Here is a 17,944-nt window from a genome sequence, read left to right on the forward strand (position 1 = left end):
AGCACCAAAAAGATCAAACAGTTCCCACATACTGCATTCAGCATTGCAATCTTTTGCACCGGAGATCTGTGAGTCCAGACACAGGCGCCCCACTATTATCTTTGTGCACGAGCAACTCGGCATCATATACGGCTTTCCAAAAGAAAGGAATTTCAAAGCATGGAACAGCATTTTTTTTCCCGCATACAATACTCATCACAAAAGCAAGCAAATACAGGGAGAGCATTTCTGTATGCCCCAATCATGCCACGGAAGGGATTTAGCGTTAATTACAACACTCGTTGGCTATGATATTTGTTGGAAATCCAATTGTGATAAATTTGCTCTTACTGACCCTTTAATCTCATTCAAGTTCATTTGACGCAGCAGGGCTTAAAATAGCAGCCATCCAGCGTTTGAATATTTACAATCCAAGAAGGAGAGATGCTGTTGGTCATTTAGATCAAGAAAAGATGGCAAAGCAGAACAACTAAAGAGCAAAGCAGATAGCTATTGCTTTAACATCCCCGTTCTCAATCAGGTTAGAATGAGCAAAATGAATTTAAATGGCCATACTCAAGTACTAACATAAAATACATTCGAAAACAATCTAGAAGATTCGAGCATTGATCAAATATTGTGTCACTTTCATATCGCTCATACAACAATAAAGAAGCTTGGGTATTATACCAAAAACAAAAAGGTGCCTGTAAGATAGTCCATTAAACTAAGTGCCACGATTAATCAAACAAATCACCCATTGGAAATATTTGCTGAATGTAGCAAAATATAAAGTTCAGTTTGAAACCCATTAGATGCCGGCACTCAAATCCAAGTTGTCTGCAAGTCAAAATTTAAAGGCAGATGGCAAACCTGTAACTCGGCTATTTACCAAAATAAAATTCCAGTATCACGAGCAACCTACACAAACTGTTCAAGGAAATTACTCCACCATCTTATAAGTGCACGTATAACGAAAAAACCACAATACAGTAGTGCTCATCACCTTAGCAAAAGAACATGGAGTTGCGCACATTGGGATGCAATTGTGGAAGTTCTGGAATGGCAGGCTGTTGAGATGCAGTGACTGGACCTTGTCCAGAAGAGGTCTCTGAGAAGTCCTCGAACTTCAGGAACTGGGACATCTGTGCTGCCGCCAAATGTGCATAGCAGATAGGAGCCACTGGAAAAAGTATGGCACCATGTGTAAGCAACTTTGTGATCGTAACTGATGCAAAGGAAATAAAGAACCAAATAATTGGAGAGGGTTGGGGGGAGGGAGAAAAAGAGGAGAATCAGTCCAGCTTACCGATAGATACAGCTGTGGTACTCCTCTGATAGCTGCAAAGGAGAAATTAATCATGATTAGATACTCGACTAGCCGACTTCGTATTATATCATGGAAGAGCATTTGAGATCGAGGACCTACACATAGGAAAGTGCATGAACTAGCTTCTGCAGATCATCAGCTGAAAAGCCAATCTCATCAAGCAAGATGTTGTAATGGGTTGGTCTTGAGGTTCCCTGTTATGAGAATAACGAACCAACCAATTTATAAGTAATCACGATAAGTATATATATCACAAAGTGAGGGAAACATAAAAGTTTCTTTGCCCATCGCCAAAAATCCACACTACTTGTGTATTTGTCCCACCAGAATTGCGTAAATTCAATCCATAAACAAGGAAACTTACAATCATTCCAGCATGAGCACACATGTAGAAATCATAATTCCTCGGATGTACAACCTTTGTATCCACAACAGTTCCTGTCACCATAACCAAAAGTTAACAGAAATAACAAGATGCCATGTTGCAACTATGCTTCTCAGGTAACATTAGAAGAATAGGTCAGAAGGCAGACCAGGTGGAACATTTTCAGAGCCACCAGCCTGAAAAAGTTTTGTGTGGTGGTTCTTTTGTGCCACAATCACTGTAAACTTTGGAAGTGTAGTCTCACCTAAATGCTCATAAACCTAACAAGAATTTAAGCAAACAAATATATATAATTTTTTTCTAGTCAACCAAAGAACTATGTCTAAATATGAAAGAACATGTCATCACCTTGATAAATTGGTCAAGCTCAATGTTTAAAACCTGATTGAACTGAGATTCACTCACACCATCCCTGCAAAATTAAATTCCAATGAATTAAAAACTTTCAAAGATGAGATGAAGTAAATCCTACAAAGCATGGATCACAAAAAAAGCGTCATTAGCATATCATATAATATCCACCTGGAATTTTTTAAAGATAAGACTAAATTTTAATTTTCCATAAATGCATAAGGTACAGGAACATAAGCATACAAACAGAGAAAATGGACCAGAAAGAAATTAAATTTTCTTTTCAACTGATAATAATCAGTATTCAGCTTAATTTGTCAGCTGAAGCATACTACTTGCATGTGAGGTCAGCCAAAGCACAAGACTCTATATGTATTTAATAACATGGGCCCCTACAGGACAATCAGACAGAAAGGCAGCTAAACTAAGCTAACAAGAGATCAGTAATTCAGATAGGAAATTTCTTCTTTAACAAAGAAAAGTTTCCTTTATTGAAAAAATAACAATGCATGATCAGCCAAATATTCAAACATGCTAGGCAGCGAAAGGAGAAAAAAAAGAGAGCAAGTTTCCAAAAAATGTAGTGTTTTAAGGTATCCAACTGGTAAAATGGCATTCTTCAACTTTATGTTCGACCATAAGAGCAACCCACATGCCAACATGACTTAGGCCCGGTAGTTGGAACTCCTACCTTAAGAGTTTTCTTAAGTAAGAAGCTCTGGGTTCAAACCATGCTGGTGGAATTCCCACCGTATTTCTCATAAGAGTTGCTTAAAATTCACATCAATGACTATATCATTTGCTATACAAATAAATCTAAACCAATGTACCACTGCAACCATCTGCAAGTCAAAACTATTAGCATCTTTGCCTCTTTGGTATTGTACCATACCATGCTTTACCACCAGCATGTCTAATAACATATGGACCTATATCAGCTCATATCCTAACAACAGATTAGGATGTGGGTTGGCTGAAAAGAATATTGTTCTGACCAAGTGTCAAAATCTTGGTCTCAGTTTCAATTTCAACCAGACCAAATGGATTTTCATTTTGCCAGTTTTGGCAGCTTCAATTTGAGTGTTGGAGATCTAACCAAACATATAATATAGCCATAGAACATCCAAAAATTGAAGCAACAGATAGATATTCTTTTAGAATATATTAATATATTTGGCAATTTTAATAACATTATGCAGAATTTTGATGGTTGAACAATTTCGTAACTATTAAGAATTCTTGAGATTATAAAAAATGAATTCAAAAGAAAATTATGAAAAAATGACAAACAAAATATGCATTAGATGGGCAACCAAAAATTTAGTATTTTGATAACAAATCCTTTTCACCAAATGACATAAGTCTTTATGAATGAAATGATACATAATTTCTGAATTTCAACTATTTTACTTCACATATGTAAGCAAGTTCTAGAAAAATCTTTCTGAGTTTGCATTGATTCAGAGAAATACCATAAAAATCAATTTCAAGAAGTTATCGTAACCACAAGGAAGTTATCATACAAGAGTACGATTTAGTGACTAATCACATAAAACTTATAGCATATTAGTTTTTTAAATTGGAGGAGAGTCAGGGAGGGTGAGGAAACATATTATATTAGTTTCAGATTGGTTCAGATTCAGGTCAGGTCTCATGTTCCATGTACAATCCAATAACGAAACAGATCATATTTTTTTAATCCAAGAGTGATACAAATGAATTCAGTTAGAATTGGACCCTGTCATTTTAGGGTTGTAACTGGATAAAGAACAGGAAACTTTATCCAGTTGCAAACAGGAAACTTTATCCAGTTGTGATCCTAGTTTAGGGTAAACAAATCATTCACCAAAATAAGTGGAATGACTATCTTAGAAATTCAGGCAAATTTGTGCTCAATATACTTAAGGGGGATTACATGCGACCAAGACATTCAAGCATGGTGATCAGAATCAAACAAGACAAGCCACTGCAAACAGAAAGCATAGAACAAGCAAACATCCCCTCAACCTGGGCCCTGGGAGTCAAGACCCTCCCAATTGATCAGTGAAAAGTGGACCTTCGCATCGGACTGAATGATCTATCAATCGTAAATATTTGTTTAATAGAATATTGAAAAAATGAAATAGCTTGCTGTTAGCCAAATTGTATACAATACCTGAAAATGATTATCTGAGAAGGTTTCCTGCAACCACTAGTTTGATAGAAGTCTACCAACAGCTCCCTGATTTTTCAAGAACTAAGTTTGTTAAGCAAAATAAACTGGAATTGGTAACTTAATTATAAGGGAAAACTCAATGATGTGTCCCGCTAAATTGCAACTGAAAAAAAAAATTACTTAAAAAAAAGATGTTGGTTATCTTCTGAAACTACTTATTTCGTCTCATAGTTCCCTGCTTAAAATGTTATGCAAAAATAAAGCCATGATTTGTTCTGAGATTCACATCAATTGTAGGCAAAGATAAACTATATCAAAGAATAAATAGCATCTTTCTAAGTGGTTGCAAAGACATCACCTCAATATTCCATCATCTTGTCCATTTGCTTGTGGCTTGTAAAGAGAATCAATCAATTCCACCTTAGGAGACTGTGTTCTTACAGATGCTCTATATCTTGATATCAGCGGCCAATATCTAGACCCAACCACCTAGAAATTTCCCAAATAAAAAAAGGGGTATATGCTAAAGCAAATGTGGAACCATTACTAACCTACAATAGCACTAAATGGTATCACTATGGTATCAACATAGGAAAGTTCACACATTACTTACTGCTGCTATGGATGGAATATCAGATCTTCCAGGAGATCCATGAGAAACATCCATCCCCAAAATCATGGTAGGGATCTCATTTATTAAGGGGATACAATTTCTATGTTCAACAGCTAATATAGTGTTGGTGCCACCAAGCTGAGAACGACAAAATAAGGAAAGGAAAATTAAAAAAGGAACCACCAATGAAGTCAGAAATGAAAAAATACTTCATAATAGGAAAAATATAAACCAACAAAAGCTAACATTACACATAGAACATTAATCTCATATACCTTAGAATTAATTTTCAGAAGGAGATTCGTCACATACTGGTCATTGATTCTAGTAGGAGCAACACATTGAGTAACTATACCCAACTCATGAAGATTTTTTTTCTTCCATGGCCCTTCGCAGCAGTCAAACAATATATCACATGGTTAATATAGAAATAAACAAATGAATAAACAAGCAAAATAGAAAAGGTAAGAATGTATTCACTCACCATAGATATCAGAATTCTTTCTCTCTGGCAAGACACATAGAAGAAATTCAGGGGGACCAGGAAGCCTTGCCTTTATCTGTTCAATCATCCGTTCAACTCTTATCACAGGTCCGGATCTTATCCATTGACGGTGCTCTTCAATTAAAGTGAATGGACGATTAATAAGCTGCAGAAGCCATTTATCTTCAACCAGGGACCCAGATTTAAATATGATTATAATTAACTCAATGAGATAACTTACAATTCCTTTGTTCTTTCCACAGTTTATCAGTTCCCGAGAAAGATGACTCATATCACAACGTGCTGAAAAATTCACAATTGCCCAATGCTCAATCTTTATGGGAGCCCAAAGCCTCTGAAAAGGAGACAAGAAGGAACGTAAGAGTCGCTTTCAGTAACTGCAAAACATGGTGAAAGCTATGAGGTCCCTAACCTTGTTGTTAAAATTCCATCGCCCATTGCGAGGGACACAGTCTTCTGCGCTACCAACCTTCAACTGTGGTAAGATAACAAGATAATGAGGTCCATAACTAGTTGAAAATTCAAAAAAATCAAAACCATGAACTATAATGTAAATCAAAAGCAATAGAAGAAGTAATTAGAAAAGAACAGTAAGAAAATGTCGATTATCACTGTTGGTGCAGAAAGAACACGGCCATCCAACTGGGTGAGTTTCTTCTCAATATGTATACCACAAGAAGACAGCAACATGTCTTCATCATACCGATTGTTTTGCACAGCCTATCACACTTGGAATGGTTAGTATTCATGACAACTCTAGAATAGCAACAATATGATTTTAAGAAGTCCTAATATAAACCCACATCAGTTACTACTCTGATTCGTTCGTGAGGCTTCTGTCTTGATTTTTCCACTAGGGAAGCTCTTTGTTGACCAGACAGTGCCTTAGTATAACGTTGCAGCGACACAAGATGACAAAGCTGAAATAAATATTTTTTTTATGTGACAGTTGAAGTTCAGAACAGAGCTCCCATGTAAACTTGGTGAAGCAACATGAATAGGCAATCATCTTGCAAACCTCGACAGGAAGGTAAATAGGGCGCTTTGGTTTTCCCACATTAAGGCAGGGCACATGGGCTGACCATGTCAACTCAATCTTGCGGCTGTTGACAAAGTAATCATACACAGTAACCTCCACGATCTCATCTTCTCCACTGCCACCTCTGACTTTCATTGGAAAGCTACGTGCAAGAAAAGAAAAAATTTAAAATTTTTAATATCTTACAAATGGCGGACGGGGAGGATGACCATTAGAAGAAACAATGAATGATTACAGTACGATATGAAGAGGCAGACGGGTGACAACAATAAAACTAAAGACATACTATTGCTGGTTGCATGGCATCTCACTTATCCCTGTAATCTTAAATTCCAAGTTATTGTGTCTAGTCTTGATCCTCATATTTTTCAGCATCCGTTTAGCCTGTAAAGTTTGAGGGAACGTGTGATCAAAACCTCCATTATTGAAACATGACTTAGCCATTTGAGAAATCATATGCATCAATCAACAATAGAAATAGACTGTTACATGATGAGAACTTGCATACCTTCACCCAGTCAATTTGACGAGGATCCTTATTGCCCTGGTTGGCCAGCAAAAAGTCCACGACTGGACCAGGTTTCATAATCATCGTAGTGGAAACATCTGGGCGAAGCAAAGCAACAAACTGAATTAGAAACCAAATATTTGAATATATAACTGTAGTGAAACTTCATTTGGAGAAACCATACCCATGTTTAATGACAAACCACATAGAGTGGTACGAAAGCTTGAGTGGAAACCTCGACAGCCAACTACGCCGCCACCCAAGTCACAGAAGTTTGTATGTTCACCGCTGAAAAAAGATTGCCTGACCAGGAGGCAACCCCTGTAAACAGACAAGTAGAATTTTAAAAATTTAAAGATGTCAAGCATGAACAAAGCTAAAACACAAATAGTGCTAAGCTGAAACATACATATATATATGTGTGTGTGTGTGTGTGTGTGTGTGAATGCGCACCTGTTTGCCTGTTGTTGTCTTAGTATGATGTCTAGAACTCTCAAAGCATCCTGGGTGTGTTCCAACTGGCTTCCTCTAAGAGCAAATGCAATGGAGTTCAAGGGAATCTTAGCAGCATAACTTATTTCTACGTTAAACTTCTTTGCAAGGTGTAAACGCTTTGATCGCTTCCGATCACCTTCACTTGGGCTAGCATTACCTGAACTTACACCAGCAACCCTACTATAAAAGAAAAGGAAGAAAGGGAAAAAAATAATGAATCATCTGGAAACATCTCATTCAACGACAATTCTCTCTTCATGTCCTTAACTACATGTAGACCTCTAGCACAATGCAGCATGCCTGGTTGGTTCGCAGCCAACCACAGCCTTAACTAGAAGTGCGCACCATAGCCACGTTTTTTTTCTGTATTTAGTCAACATTAAAGTTCTTGCTTATCTAATTATTTACCATGTTATCACCAAATTCAGCAATTTTCATTAATAATGACTATGCAATGCAAATGTTTATAGTATAATGCACACTCGGCCAATGTGGCAGCACGAGAATTAACACATTTAAATTACTAGAAGAGCAACCATCTACATAACGAGATAAAAGCAATCCTCATCAATAGAACACCCTAATCAATCATCAGAAGATCTAGCAGTTTAATAAATAAACCTGAAATGTAGCAGTAATAATTAAACTATGTACCTCACTGATGATTCTTCTAGGACAACTGTGAACTCGAAATTGTTCTGAGGAAGAGGGCCAATGGTAAACAAGCTCTTCTCTCCATCATAAGCAAACTCCTTCCCAGCAAGCTCAGAACTGTAAGTCTGATAAAGCTTATCCATGATTTTTCGTCCCATCCCCTTAGCCACTACAGCATGCTTATCTTCAGATTTGATAGTAGCCTACAAAGATTAGGAAACAAGTACAACCATACTTAGCTGAAGAAGAACCTGCAGTGCTTGAAAAGAAATAGATGCATATCAGACATACGCTATAATGGTAGAAAACTGCATCTTGGGCAGTAAATCTAACACTGAAATGATTCGAGAGCAACTGGATGTGCCGTCCATCAGAGCCAAAACCACGCCTAGCCATCGGAGAGCGCTTCAGATGTTCTGGTCTTGGAGAAGGTTCAGCCTTTATTGGGGCAACATGTGGTGGTATGCCTGGTGGCAAAGGGGGCAAGCCTTCTTTCCCAACTTCATCCTTAGATGAAGCCATGCTACAAGATTTTTAGAAAATAGAGCAGTGAGCCACAAGAGTGTTTTCAAAATCACAACCCTGGTAGTAAGCATACCACAAGATAACATTGAAACACCAGATTATATTATCACTCCCACCATACCTGATAAAATTAACAAAACAACTGAGGCAAATATAGACAATCTAAAGGAAAAGGAAATATAAAATAAAACAACACAATTAAATGCATAAAATCTTTATGTATTTATCTATCCAGTTAAATCAAAGGATCGCTGTCTAGAAGGAATTGAAAACACAAGAAAGACAGGGCTGAACCAGCATTAAATAGCTTTTCTAAAGAAAACACTAATAATCACTGCATGCAATAAGATGACATCGGACATAAAAGAACATTGACAAAAATAAAACCAAAACCAGTAACGACATTACATAGATCTGTATATCTCTAAAGCTTTAGATCGAAAAAATTCAATCATACAACAACTCAACAGACTGTAAGACAGAAGGAACCAAAACCGCCATGTATCTCTATGTGCAAACCAGAAATCATCTAAGCTCTATGCATCTAACACTCAACAAAAGTAAATCAGCATACAAATAGCCTTTCCATGACCAAGACCACTACGATCCCTGCGCGCAAACCAGAAATGATCTAAGCTCTATTCATCTACAAACGTAAAACAGAAGTAAATCAGCATACAAATAGCTTTTCCATAACCAAAACCATTCGTGTAAACCAGAAATCATCTAAGTTCTACGCATCATCCAAAAACACCACGAGCCCCTACGTTCAAACCAGAAATCGTCGAGCCTCTACCCACCTAACACCCTATAAAATAGAAGTAAATCCGCATAAAGATAGTTATTTCCATGACCAAAACCACAACGAATCCCTACCGTGCAAACGAGAATCTAGACTCTATACATCTGACACCAAGGAAAACAAGAGAAACGATAGAAACAGAGAAAAATCCATATATCAAGCTTTACATATCACTAGGCGCATAGGATAACAACGACGCGTCCAAACCGCCAGAAAACTCTGAACTTAAAAAAGACGGTGGTCTTAACCTCCCTTTCAATCCAAAAAAGAAACAGAAAAAAGAGCAAAAGCCAAACAATGTGGATGGCGAAAACCACAGCGATCAAAGGAAGAAAACTTGCAATCCAAGACCTAATCATCAAACAGAAAAATAAAGCAAAAAATGGAGCGTATGAATAAGAAATCCTTACGAAAAGAAAGGAGAAAACAAAATCGATCCTGCGAGGCTCGTCGATGGCTTCAAAACCGCGGAACAAAACCATCTACACCATCAATACAGTAAAAACTATAACGAAATCGATCGAGGGAAGAAAACTGAAAAGATTCATAAAAAGGAAAAGCATCAAACGTCTCATCCAAACGGCCATAAGTTCTACGAGAAAGAGCTAAAATAAAAGAATACCTCAGAGAGAGAAAAAATCGAATCCTCTGACGCCTTCGGAAGAGAACAAGAAGAAGGAGACGAAGGAGAAGAAGAAGGCCTCTACGGCTCCCTTGCTCTCTCTGTTTCTATCTCTCGGTCTCCGCGACGGAGGAGGGAGGGAACAAAGGGAGGGAAACGAAAGCTAGCTAAGAGCCCACAATTCTGGTGACGTCCTTATACGGGGATTTATAGATATTAGAATTCAAGGAAAATTAGGGCTTCTTTATTCGAAGGGCGCCACGTGGCAAATTGGGGTTTCCTGATTTGGTAAAACAAATCGAATACATACATACATACATACATACATACATATATATATATATATACATTATAAAATGTAATATATATATATATATATATATATATATATATATATATATATATATATATATATATATATATATATATATATATATATTCACCAATAACCGCCTTTTGGAGGACTCTCCCGAGGCTCCACAATCGAACGGCAGTAGTAGCACCAAGACCAGCCATCGGAGACGTGACTACTAGCCTTCCGTCGGGACAACAAAAATCAGGTGTTAGAAGGACGATTTAGGGTACGTGGCAGGCGATGACGAGGGGTAAGTGGAGTTTTAGGCGAAATATTACAGAGGGGTTGGGAATCGTTCCGCCGTTTTGTTATAGGGCTAATGATGCGCTATGTTCTGGACGTCCCAGATTAACAGAACGTGCGGATCAGACGAATCAGTCCGAGTTTATTGTTTTGATTTTTGATAGCACAGGGAATGGACGTGGATCCGTGCATAATGAGGTCGTTGTTATTACGAGGGATGCTGCATTCTCTATGCATGGACGGCGGTGATTAATGATGTATTTACTCTCTCTCTCTCTCTCTCTCTCTCTCTCTCTCTCTCTCTCTCTCTCTCTCTCTATATATATATATATATATATATATATATATATATATATATATATATATATATATATATATATATATATATATATATATATATATATATATATATACATACACGGTTGGGGAGTCCGTGAACAAAATATCCCAAAGACGAATGGATATAGTAGACAAATTCCTTCATAGCATGTCTAGATTGTGTGTATAAGAGGCCACCTAATCCATAGCACCATTCGGCTTCTTAAAAATTTGAGTCGCCTGAAAATCTATTAAATTCTTAATCATATTAGAGTTTTCCTCCAGAATTATGCAATTAGTCTAAAGAACTGTGGTTGTATATCAGATCCCCCCTCATGTCCTTCTTAGTGTAGCAACAAGAATAAAAATATCGTAAAGGTGGAACCCTCTTGCTACGACAAATGAGGAGCTTAGATCTCTAATCACAAATCTAGCTCCACCACATTTGCTTCTTTCCTCAATATTACCATCAAAGTTGATTTTCAGATAATTAGAGGATGGGGGCTCCAATGTGAAAAAGATCCTCTGAGGTAGCACAAAACCTACATAAAATTCCAGATTTTCCCAGCAATCTTCGATCCTCCATTAATCAACATGCATGTCTCTGAAGCCTGCATCAGTGCTCACATAAGAATGAGTGTCGGCAACAGATTTTTTTTCTTTAAAGGCATAACCATTTCAATTCATCCAAATATGATAAGCAATGTAAGCAGCTCCAATCACTTTCTTTCTAGGGTGATTCTTGCTCATGCAATCACAAGAAAATCATCTACTGGGAAAGAGAATGTAATGAGATAGGAAGGAATATCTAACAACCGCATTATTTCATAGCAAGGGGGGCAAATAGTGAAATAGAGACATGGAGAGGTGTCGGTGGGGCCCTGGCGAAGAGATGAGAGAAGAAGAAGAGAGCCGGGAGGATGATAAGGAGATGGCAAGGAGCAAAGCTGGGACTAGAAAGATAATGAGGTTTAGGAAGAAGCACTAAGTTATAGTAACCAATAGATACTTATAAATTAAAGAAAATCATGATGAATGGTTATAATTAAATTGATAGATATAATAGCAGAAAAGATATAGTAGCAAAAATATAATTCATTTCACGCTAATTATAAGGCCGCAAATGGGTCGGGTGACCTGTGAGCTGACCTAGCCCGACCTACTTAGATCTGATCCAACCTAATTTAAAGAACCAATGGGGTTGGGTCGGGTTCTAAAATAACCCATTCCATTTTTTGGATCAGGCATGAGTTTACTAAATTCTGATCCGACCTGACTCGAATCCGGTACGCCATTAGGGCTCATAGTGGTGCTTAAGGGTCTCTAACTCTTTATTTTTCTAATGTTTTTTTATGTTTGAGGAAGAGATTGACTTTTGTATACTATCGAATGGCATGAATTTTATATTAAGGTTTACATTGGTTATATTAAATGAGAACATTGTTCCCCTATGAAGGAAGTGCAAACTAATGAAGGCAAAATAGAGTTAATTTTTCATGCATAAGAAGATGGGTTCATGATTAGTCCTTTGTAGCAGTTGAACTTTGTCATATATCATTATCAAAACTATATTCCTTATTTTGGCTCATGTATGCTTTTCGAGTAATATGTTTAGAAAAAATAATAATAGATGTATTCTAACAAATTTAAGGGATATCGTTACCGAGTAAAAAGGATTAGCATAGACAATTATTTTCTACTCAAAAAAAAAGTATGACATACACGAATAAATTTTTTTTTTTGAAGCTAATAAGGTTGAGCCTATTATTATTAGGCTAGTTTGTAATGGCATCAACCCTTGATGCTTAGACACTGTCACTTGTACAGTCCCGTGTGACCTACTTTTTATAGTTCTCATTCATTACAAAAGAAACAAAGTACAGATAATACAAGTATAGGAATCCAACTCGAACCCGACCCAGACCCGAGCTGGATCCAAATTTTTTGGATTGGGACAGGGTTATATATGGATCTGACCCTTAGGTCAAAAAGTTTAGGATCCAACTCAAACAAAGAACCGGGTCTAGATCCAACATTAGGATCCGAACAAAGAACAAGATTAGGTCGGAGTCACTCATGGCCCGGTCCGACCTGACCCACTTGCACCCCTAACTAATTAAGAATTTTTATTTACATCTTGGAGCAGTGCTCTCAAGAATTCAAAATATAACTATATCATTTTTAGTCACTACTAAATTACAAAGAAGTTAAATGAGAGAGAGAGAGAGAGGAGTAAAGATTTCTCTCTTTTGATGCCCGTGATCCATAACTCATAAAACATGATTTTTTATGTTTAGCCTTTTTTAGGATAAATTTTTCTAACCTAGTAATAGAGTTCCTGATTTAAGTTGATACCGTTCTAAATCTTGTCATTAACACCCCCAAAATCCATTTCAAACATATTCTAATTATCCACTCATTAGAAGTTCCTAATCTAAGTCAAAACTTGATCTAAATCCTATCCTTTGCACCCAAAAATCTTAACTAAACCCATTCTAGTTACCCACTAACTAGACCCATAAGTATCCCCTAGATCATCTATGCATGCCCGTAATACGTCATATTGAGTTTACAGGTTAACCTTAACAAGTCTCTGAGTTTCCTTATTAGACCTGTGCACCCACACGCACACTTAGATCTCTCCACATCTGTTAGCCCAAGCCTATTTTCTTAAATACAGCCATTGAGGATATTTGGTACCCTCCTGCTAAGCTATCCGATTTCTTTTCTAGAAAGTACCCTTACATAATTACATTCACTCTTACATGCACCATATTTCTAGAATGGATTCAACATGGTTAGCAAAAAAAACTGAAGCCAAAATTTAAGTGAAATTCTCTAAAACTAAAGTTAAACAATTGTTGAAATAAAAGGCTATAACCATTAAAAAAAAAGTCCTCCAATAAAAAAAAAAAATTTTTTATTTAAAATTTTTATATATAAATAACTAAATTACAGATATCATCTCTAACTTTTATAATGTAATTCATACAGACTCACCTAATAAATACATCCAAAAATAATGACAAAATATTAATTTATAGAGTTAGTAACTTGAATTTATAGATTCCTATACACCCTTTCCTCTCCCTCAACATAGGTCCTTATTTAATTCTTGTCCATCTTTCCCTCAAATTTTACTAAGATTTATTTTCTAGATGATGACTCCACTTTAGATTTAGAGTCGCTTGCGGCACGATTTTTTTAAATATTATTATTTATATTTTTAAGGAAATATAATTTGTATAAATTTTATAAAAAGTAGGAAAATGATTGTTACACTATGTTAATCAATACTTGAATCTAAAGTAGCAATCAAGTTTCCTACAAAATCTATATTCCACAAGCATATAAGGCAATATTTTAAGTACTGGCTTCGATGATATTATATCGACATTCATTTTAGCGCACTACATCAATCAAACTCAGTTCATTAAAATATATTTGTTTTTATTGTTTTATATTTCGACGATCCTCTTTCCTTATAGTGATGCATTTATTATGTTTTTGATTACACACAAAAGTATGTACCAAAAATGGCTAGCACTAATTTAACCCTCAAATATTTTATCATTTTTGGACTTGGATGCAGTAGAAGAATATAATCACACTCAATTAGTTATTTGACTGATTACATCCAAATATAGCAAGTCATGAAGAAATCTTTAAATTGGCTCTATGAAGCTTCGGTGAAGTCACTAATTCGCATATTATACAGTCTGAATTGGGGAAAATCCAGTACAGTAGCCTATTTTTTCAGTTCCACCTTCCCTTCTTGGCCTCACAAATAGCCCATGAAGAATTTGTAGAATTGGACAAACTCTTAGCTGACATCTCCTTAGATTTGGAGAATGATCGGATTATTGAAAAAATAAGCAGAAGTAATTTCTCCTCGGCTTCACCTTATCAATTCACAATCAGAAAAAGGGGTATTAACTATGCCTTCGCCAAATCTCTATGGAGTATGTATGTGCCGCCAAAGATCAAAGACTTCCTTGGGTTTTGTCTGAAAAATAAGTTCTAGATACAACCTTCGAAAAAAAAAGGGAAAAAAATCTATGTTCTATAATGCAGCCGGGTAATCGGTAGATCATCTTTTCATCACCTGCCCCAACTCCAAGGAAACCTGGACTATTATAAGCTCATGTCAAAATGTACCCCCTGCCAAGTTTGAATCTCTCGTTCTCGATTGGACAGTGCACTTATTTCCTATTTCCTAAAGATCATCAACCTATCATTCACATGCTTATCGCTGCTTTTTTTTGCTTAGAAAAAGGAAAGAGAGGGGTGAGGAAAATCTTACCCGCATAGCAACCCTCACTGGGCCCCCTCTCTCTTGAATATCCTCTCCACCCGCGGGGGAGCCCCACCAATGTGGCAGCCCCTTTCACGTGTGAGTACGTCACACCAGCACCACTTAAGTACTAACAGATCAGATGGCGACTCCACTGGGCAAACTAGGTGGGAGGCATTCGGTCCCCGCATTTTATCGATGCCCGCGCGTTTCAAACCTGGGCCACTCCGGTAAAATTTTAGCGCCGTTCCAACCGTGCTACCACCTCGGTGGTAATCGCTACTCTTTTACTTGGGGCTTGTTGTTGTAAAGAGAGAAATTCTAGGATATTTCTAAACAAATATGCATCTATTGCTTCCATTGTTGGGATTGGTTTAAGCCTCCTCAAAGGTCAATCCTTTACCGCAACCATTGGAAATTTATTTTACCTAAAAATTGCTGTATCTTTATTTATATAAGTATTATAAAGAAATAACCTAGAACAATAAAATCAGAAGATTGAAAAGTGCTTGCCTGGATCGAGTCGTGTGATATACACTATCTTAAAAATATGATTCGCCTCCTACATACAGGTTTACAATGATCTCGTCTCCAAGGTACAACAATCCGGCTCAGTCCGATTCTTCTCGAACGAGCACGATCACTGTGGAGATTTGACTCGACCAACTCTTTCAGATGTCTAAAAAATAAAAAAAAATAGAAAGCAGAAGGCTGAAGGATGGAAAAGCTCTCTGTAGGCAGAGTACTAGTGAGAAAAAAAATCGAATTGGTTTTTAATTAATCCCGTAGGAGTGTATTTATAGATTCTATCCGAAGACCGAATAAATGCAATAGTTCCGAAGATACATAATATTTCGAAAATAGAGACGCCTTACAAAAAAAATATTTTAAAGCATTTAGAACATCTAAAGATTAAGAAATAAAATAATTTAATTTTTTTGAATTAAAATTCCAATAACGACCAGCATCGCCCGGCCTACACCACAGTCTGGACAGAAATCGAGATGGTAAACACAATCCTGGCTGACATCTAATTTCAGATGATGCTTCCAAATAGAGAAGATTGAGAGTCCGGTTAGTGCTATCTGCAGGTTCCTGCTACCTTAGTTCGCACTTGAATCGAGCACTCTGTTCTTTCCGTAGCTTCTGTTTCTATTTTTGGTTTTTAATTAATCCCGTAGAAGTGTATTTATAGATTCTATCCGAAGACCGAATAGATGCAATAGTTCCGAAGATACATAATATTTCGAAAATAGAGGCACCTTACAAAAAGATATTTTAAAGCATTTAAAACATCTAAAGATTTAGAAATAAAATAATTTAAATTTTTTTTAATTAAAACTCCAATAACAACTAGCTTCGCCTGGCCAACACCACAGTCTGGCCGGAAATCGAGATGGTAAACACAATTCTGGCGGACGTCTAATTTCAGATGATGCTTCCAAATAGAGAAGAAGATTGACATCTAATTTCGATTTGCACTCGAATCGAGCACTCTCTTCTTTCCATAGCTTCTGTTTTTATTTTTGCTGGTTCTGTTTCTTCACTCTGTTCTCACAATTTAGACCATGCTGATCTGTAAACAGCTTTTTCAAAGAACAGCTTAGATGCCACCCCTTGTATATTCTCTCCTGTAAATAAACTTTCTTCAAGTAATAAAAGCCGGGTGGCATATCGTCTCCCTTTATCATCACCAAGAAATCTCTGAAAACCAGAAACATGCCAAGCTCATGTCCTTTGCCCCTCCTCGTGCATTTGCTTTTTCTCTTGGTCATGGAAAAAGAAGCATGTCCTTTTCCTTTTCCTTTTCCATCCTCTTATCTCCATCAAATTTTTATCATGATGCAGATGCTTTAGTTTCTAGTTGATATTAAATAAAATGGCTCTCATACTTTGGTTCCTAACACACAGCTTACAGCAGCATGGGCAGGTCTGATCTATCCTATACAGCATTTAAATAGGGCGTGGGATGAACGGGAGATATCAACAGGGACTACCCGGAATACCGTCAGATATTCTGATTGCTGCTATCCCTACCTGCCAGATTTATGAAGCTTGTGGAACGGTCTTCTTTATTGTCAAGTATCTCACATCCTTCAGGAAGGGAACCAAGTCACTGGTTTGGTTGCCGGAGTAGCTTGCATTCAACCCATAATAGAATCTGGACGTCAAGCTTCCCCGCTTCTTCTTTGCTGATTCTGCTACTTGAGAATGTGAATGGGGGCCTCGGTCCCTTGTGCTTAAAAGAAGAAGAAGAAGAAGAAGAAGAAGAATCATATCTTCTTGCTCCTCAATTATGAGAGAACTAGTTTTAGGCACATGCGTTGCACCTAGCTGTGAAGGGAAAATATAAAGGAAATAAAAAATTAAGCATTAACATACTCTTAAAGCAGATGAGGAGAGTAACATGGCAGCTCAGTAATTTTTTTGAAGATGGAGTTAGAAGGGAGTAAGAGTTCTACACCAAGAGTTTTTATTATAATAACAAAGATACAAGTTGAAACAAATCAACTAAAAAGACTCCTTTTACAATGTGATGTTTGCCTTTATTGAGGGGTGATGCTGTGAATTTGTGCTGGTTTGGATTTTGGTGGGGATGCTTATGTTTTTTTTCCTATGATGTAAAGTGTCGCCACCCTGTACTTTCTCATCCATATGCGTATGATATATTCTAGTATAATTTTAAGACGGACTCACGACAAAGCAAGATACATGTGACACAAAATGAAGGGCATGAAATTCTCAAAAATGATCAGTAGTTCGGATAGAAA

At 36.9% G+C, this 17,944-nt stretch overlaps 1 protein-coding gene across 5 annotated transcripts; it reads right to left on the reverse strand.

Moving 5' to 3' along the window:
• Nucleotides 1-536: 536 nt before the first annotated feature.
• LOC103717054 (protein argonaute 16-like) lies at nucleotides 537-10,142 on the reverse strand. 5 transcript variants are annotated; one of them, XM_088715828.2, is made up of 24 exons: nucleotides 9,964-10,142; nucleotides 8,348-8,537; nucleotides 8,015-8,217; nucleotides 7,319-7,540; nucleotides 7,050-7,186; nucleotides 6,866-6,963; nucleotides 6,644-6,741; nucleotides 6,337-6,499; nucleotides 6,122-6,238; nucleotides 5,931-6,038; nucleotides 5,731-5,793; nucleotides 5,539-5,652; nucleotides 5,298-5,463; nucleotides 5,089-5,201; nucleotides 4,814-4,951; nucleotides 4,559-4,689; nucleotides 4,201-4,266; nucleotides 2,043-2,106; nucleotides 1,843-1,954; nucleotides 1,674-1,747; nucleotides 1,409-1,503; nucleotides 1,289-1,320; nucleotides 986-1,162; nucleotides 537-909 (listed from the first exon to the last, which is right to left on the reverse strand). In XM_088715828.2, exons 2-23 carry the CDS (start codon nucleotides 8,534-8,536, stop codon nucleotides 987-989), a joined length of 2,679 nt encoding a protein of 892 aa, XP_088571954.2. In that variant the 5' UTR covers nucleotide 8,537; nucleotides 9,964-10,142; the 3' UTR covers nucleotides 537-909; nucleotide 986. The 5 variants fall into 5 exon arrangements, 4 of the variants coding, with proteins under 4 accessions (XP_088571954.2, XP_026664236.3, XP_088571953.2 ...); XM_026808435.4 differs by having other exon boundaries at nucleotides 8,306-8,537; nucleotides 9,964-10,107; XM_088715827.2 differs by having other exon boundaries at nucleotides 7,319-7,537; nucleotides 8,306-8,537; nucleotides 9,964-10,104.
• Between the last annotated feature and the right edge of the window lie 7,802 nt (nucleotides 10,143-17,944).

The sequence above is a fragment of the Phoenix dactylifera genome, chromosome 2 (assembly GCF_051530095.1).
Source record: "Phoenix dactylifera cultivar Ajwa chromosome 2, Ajwa_hap1_PhDact_Kaust_v1.1, whole genome shotgun sequence".
NCBI lineage: Eukaryota > Viridiplantae > Streptophyta > Magnoliopsida > Arecales > Arecaceae > Phoenix > Phoenix dactylifera.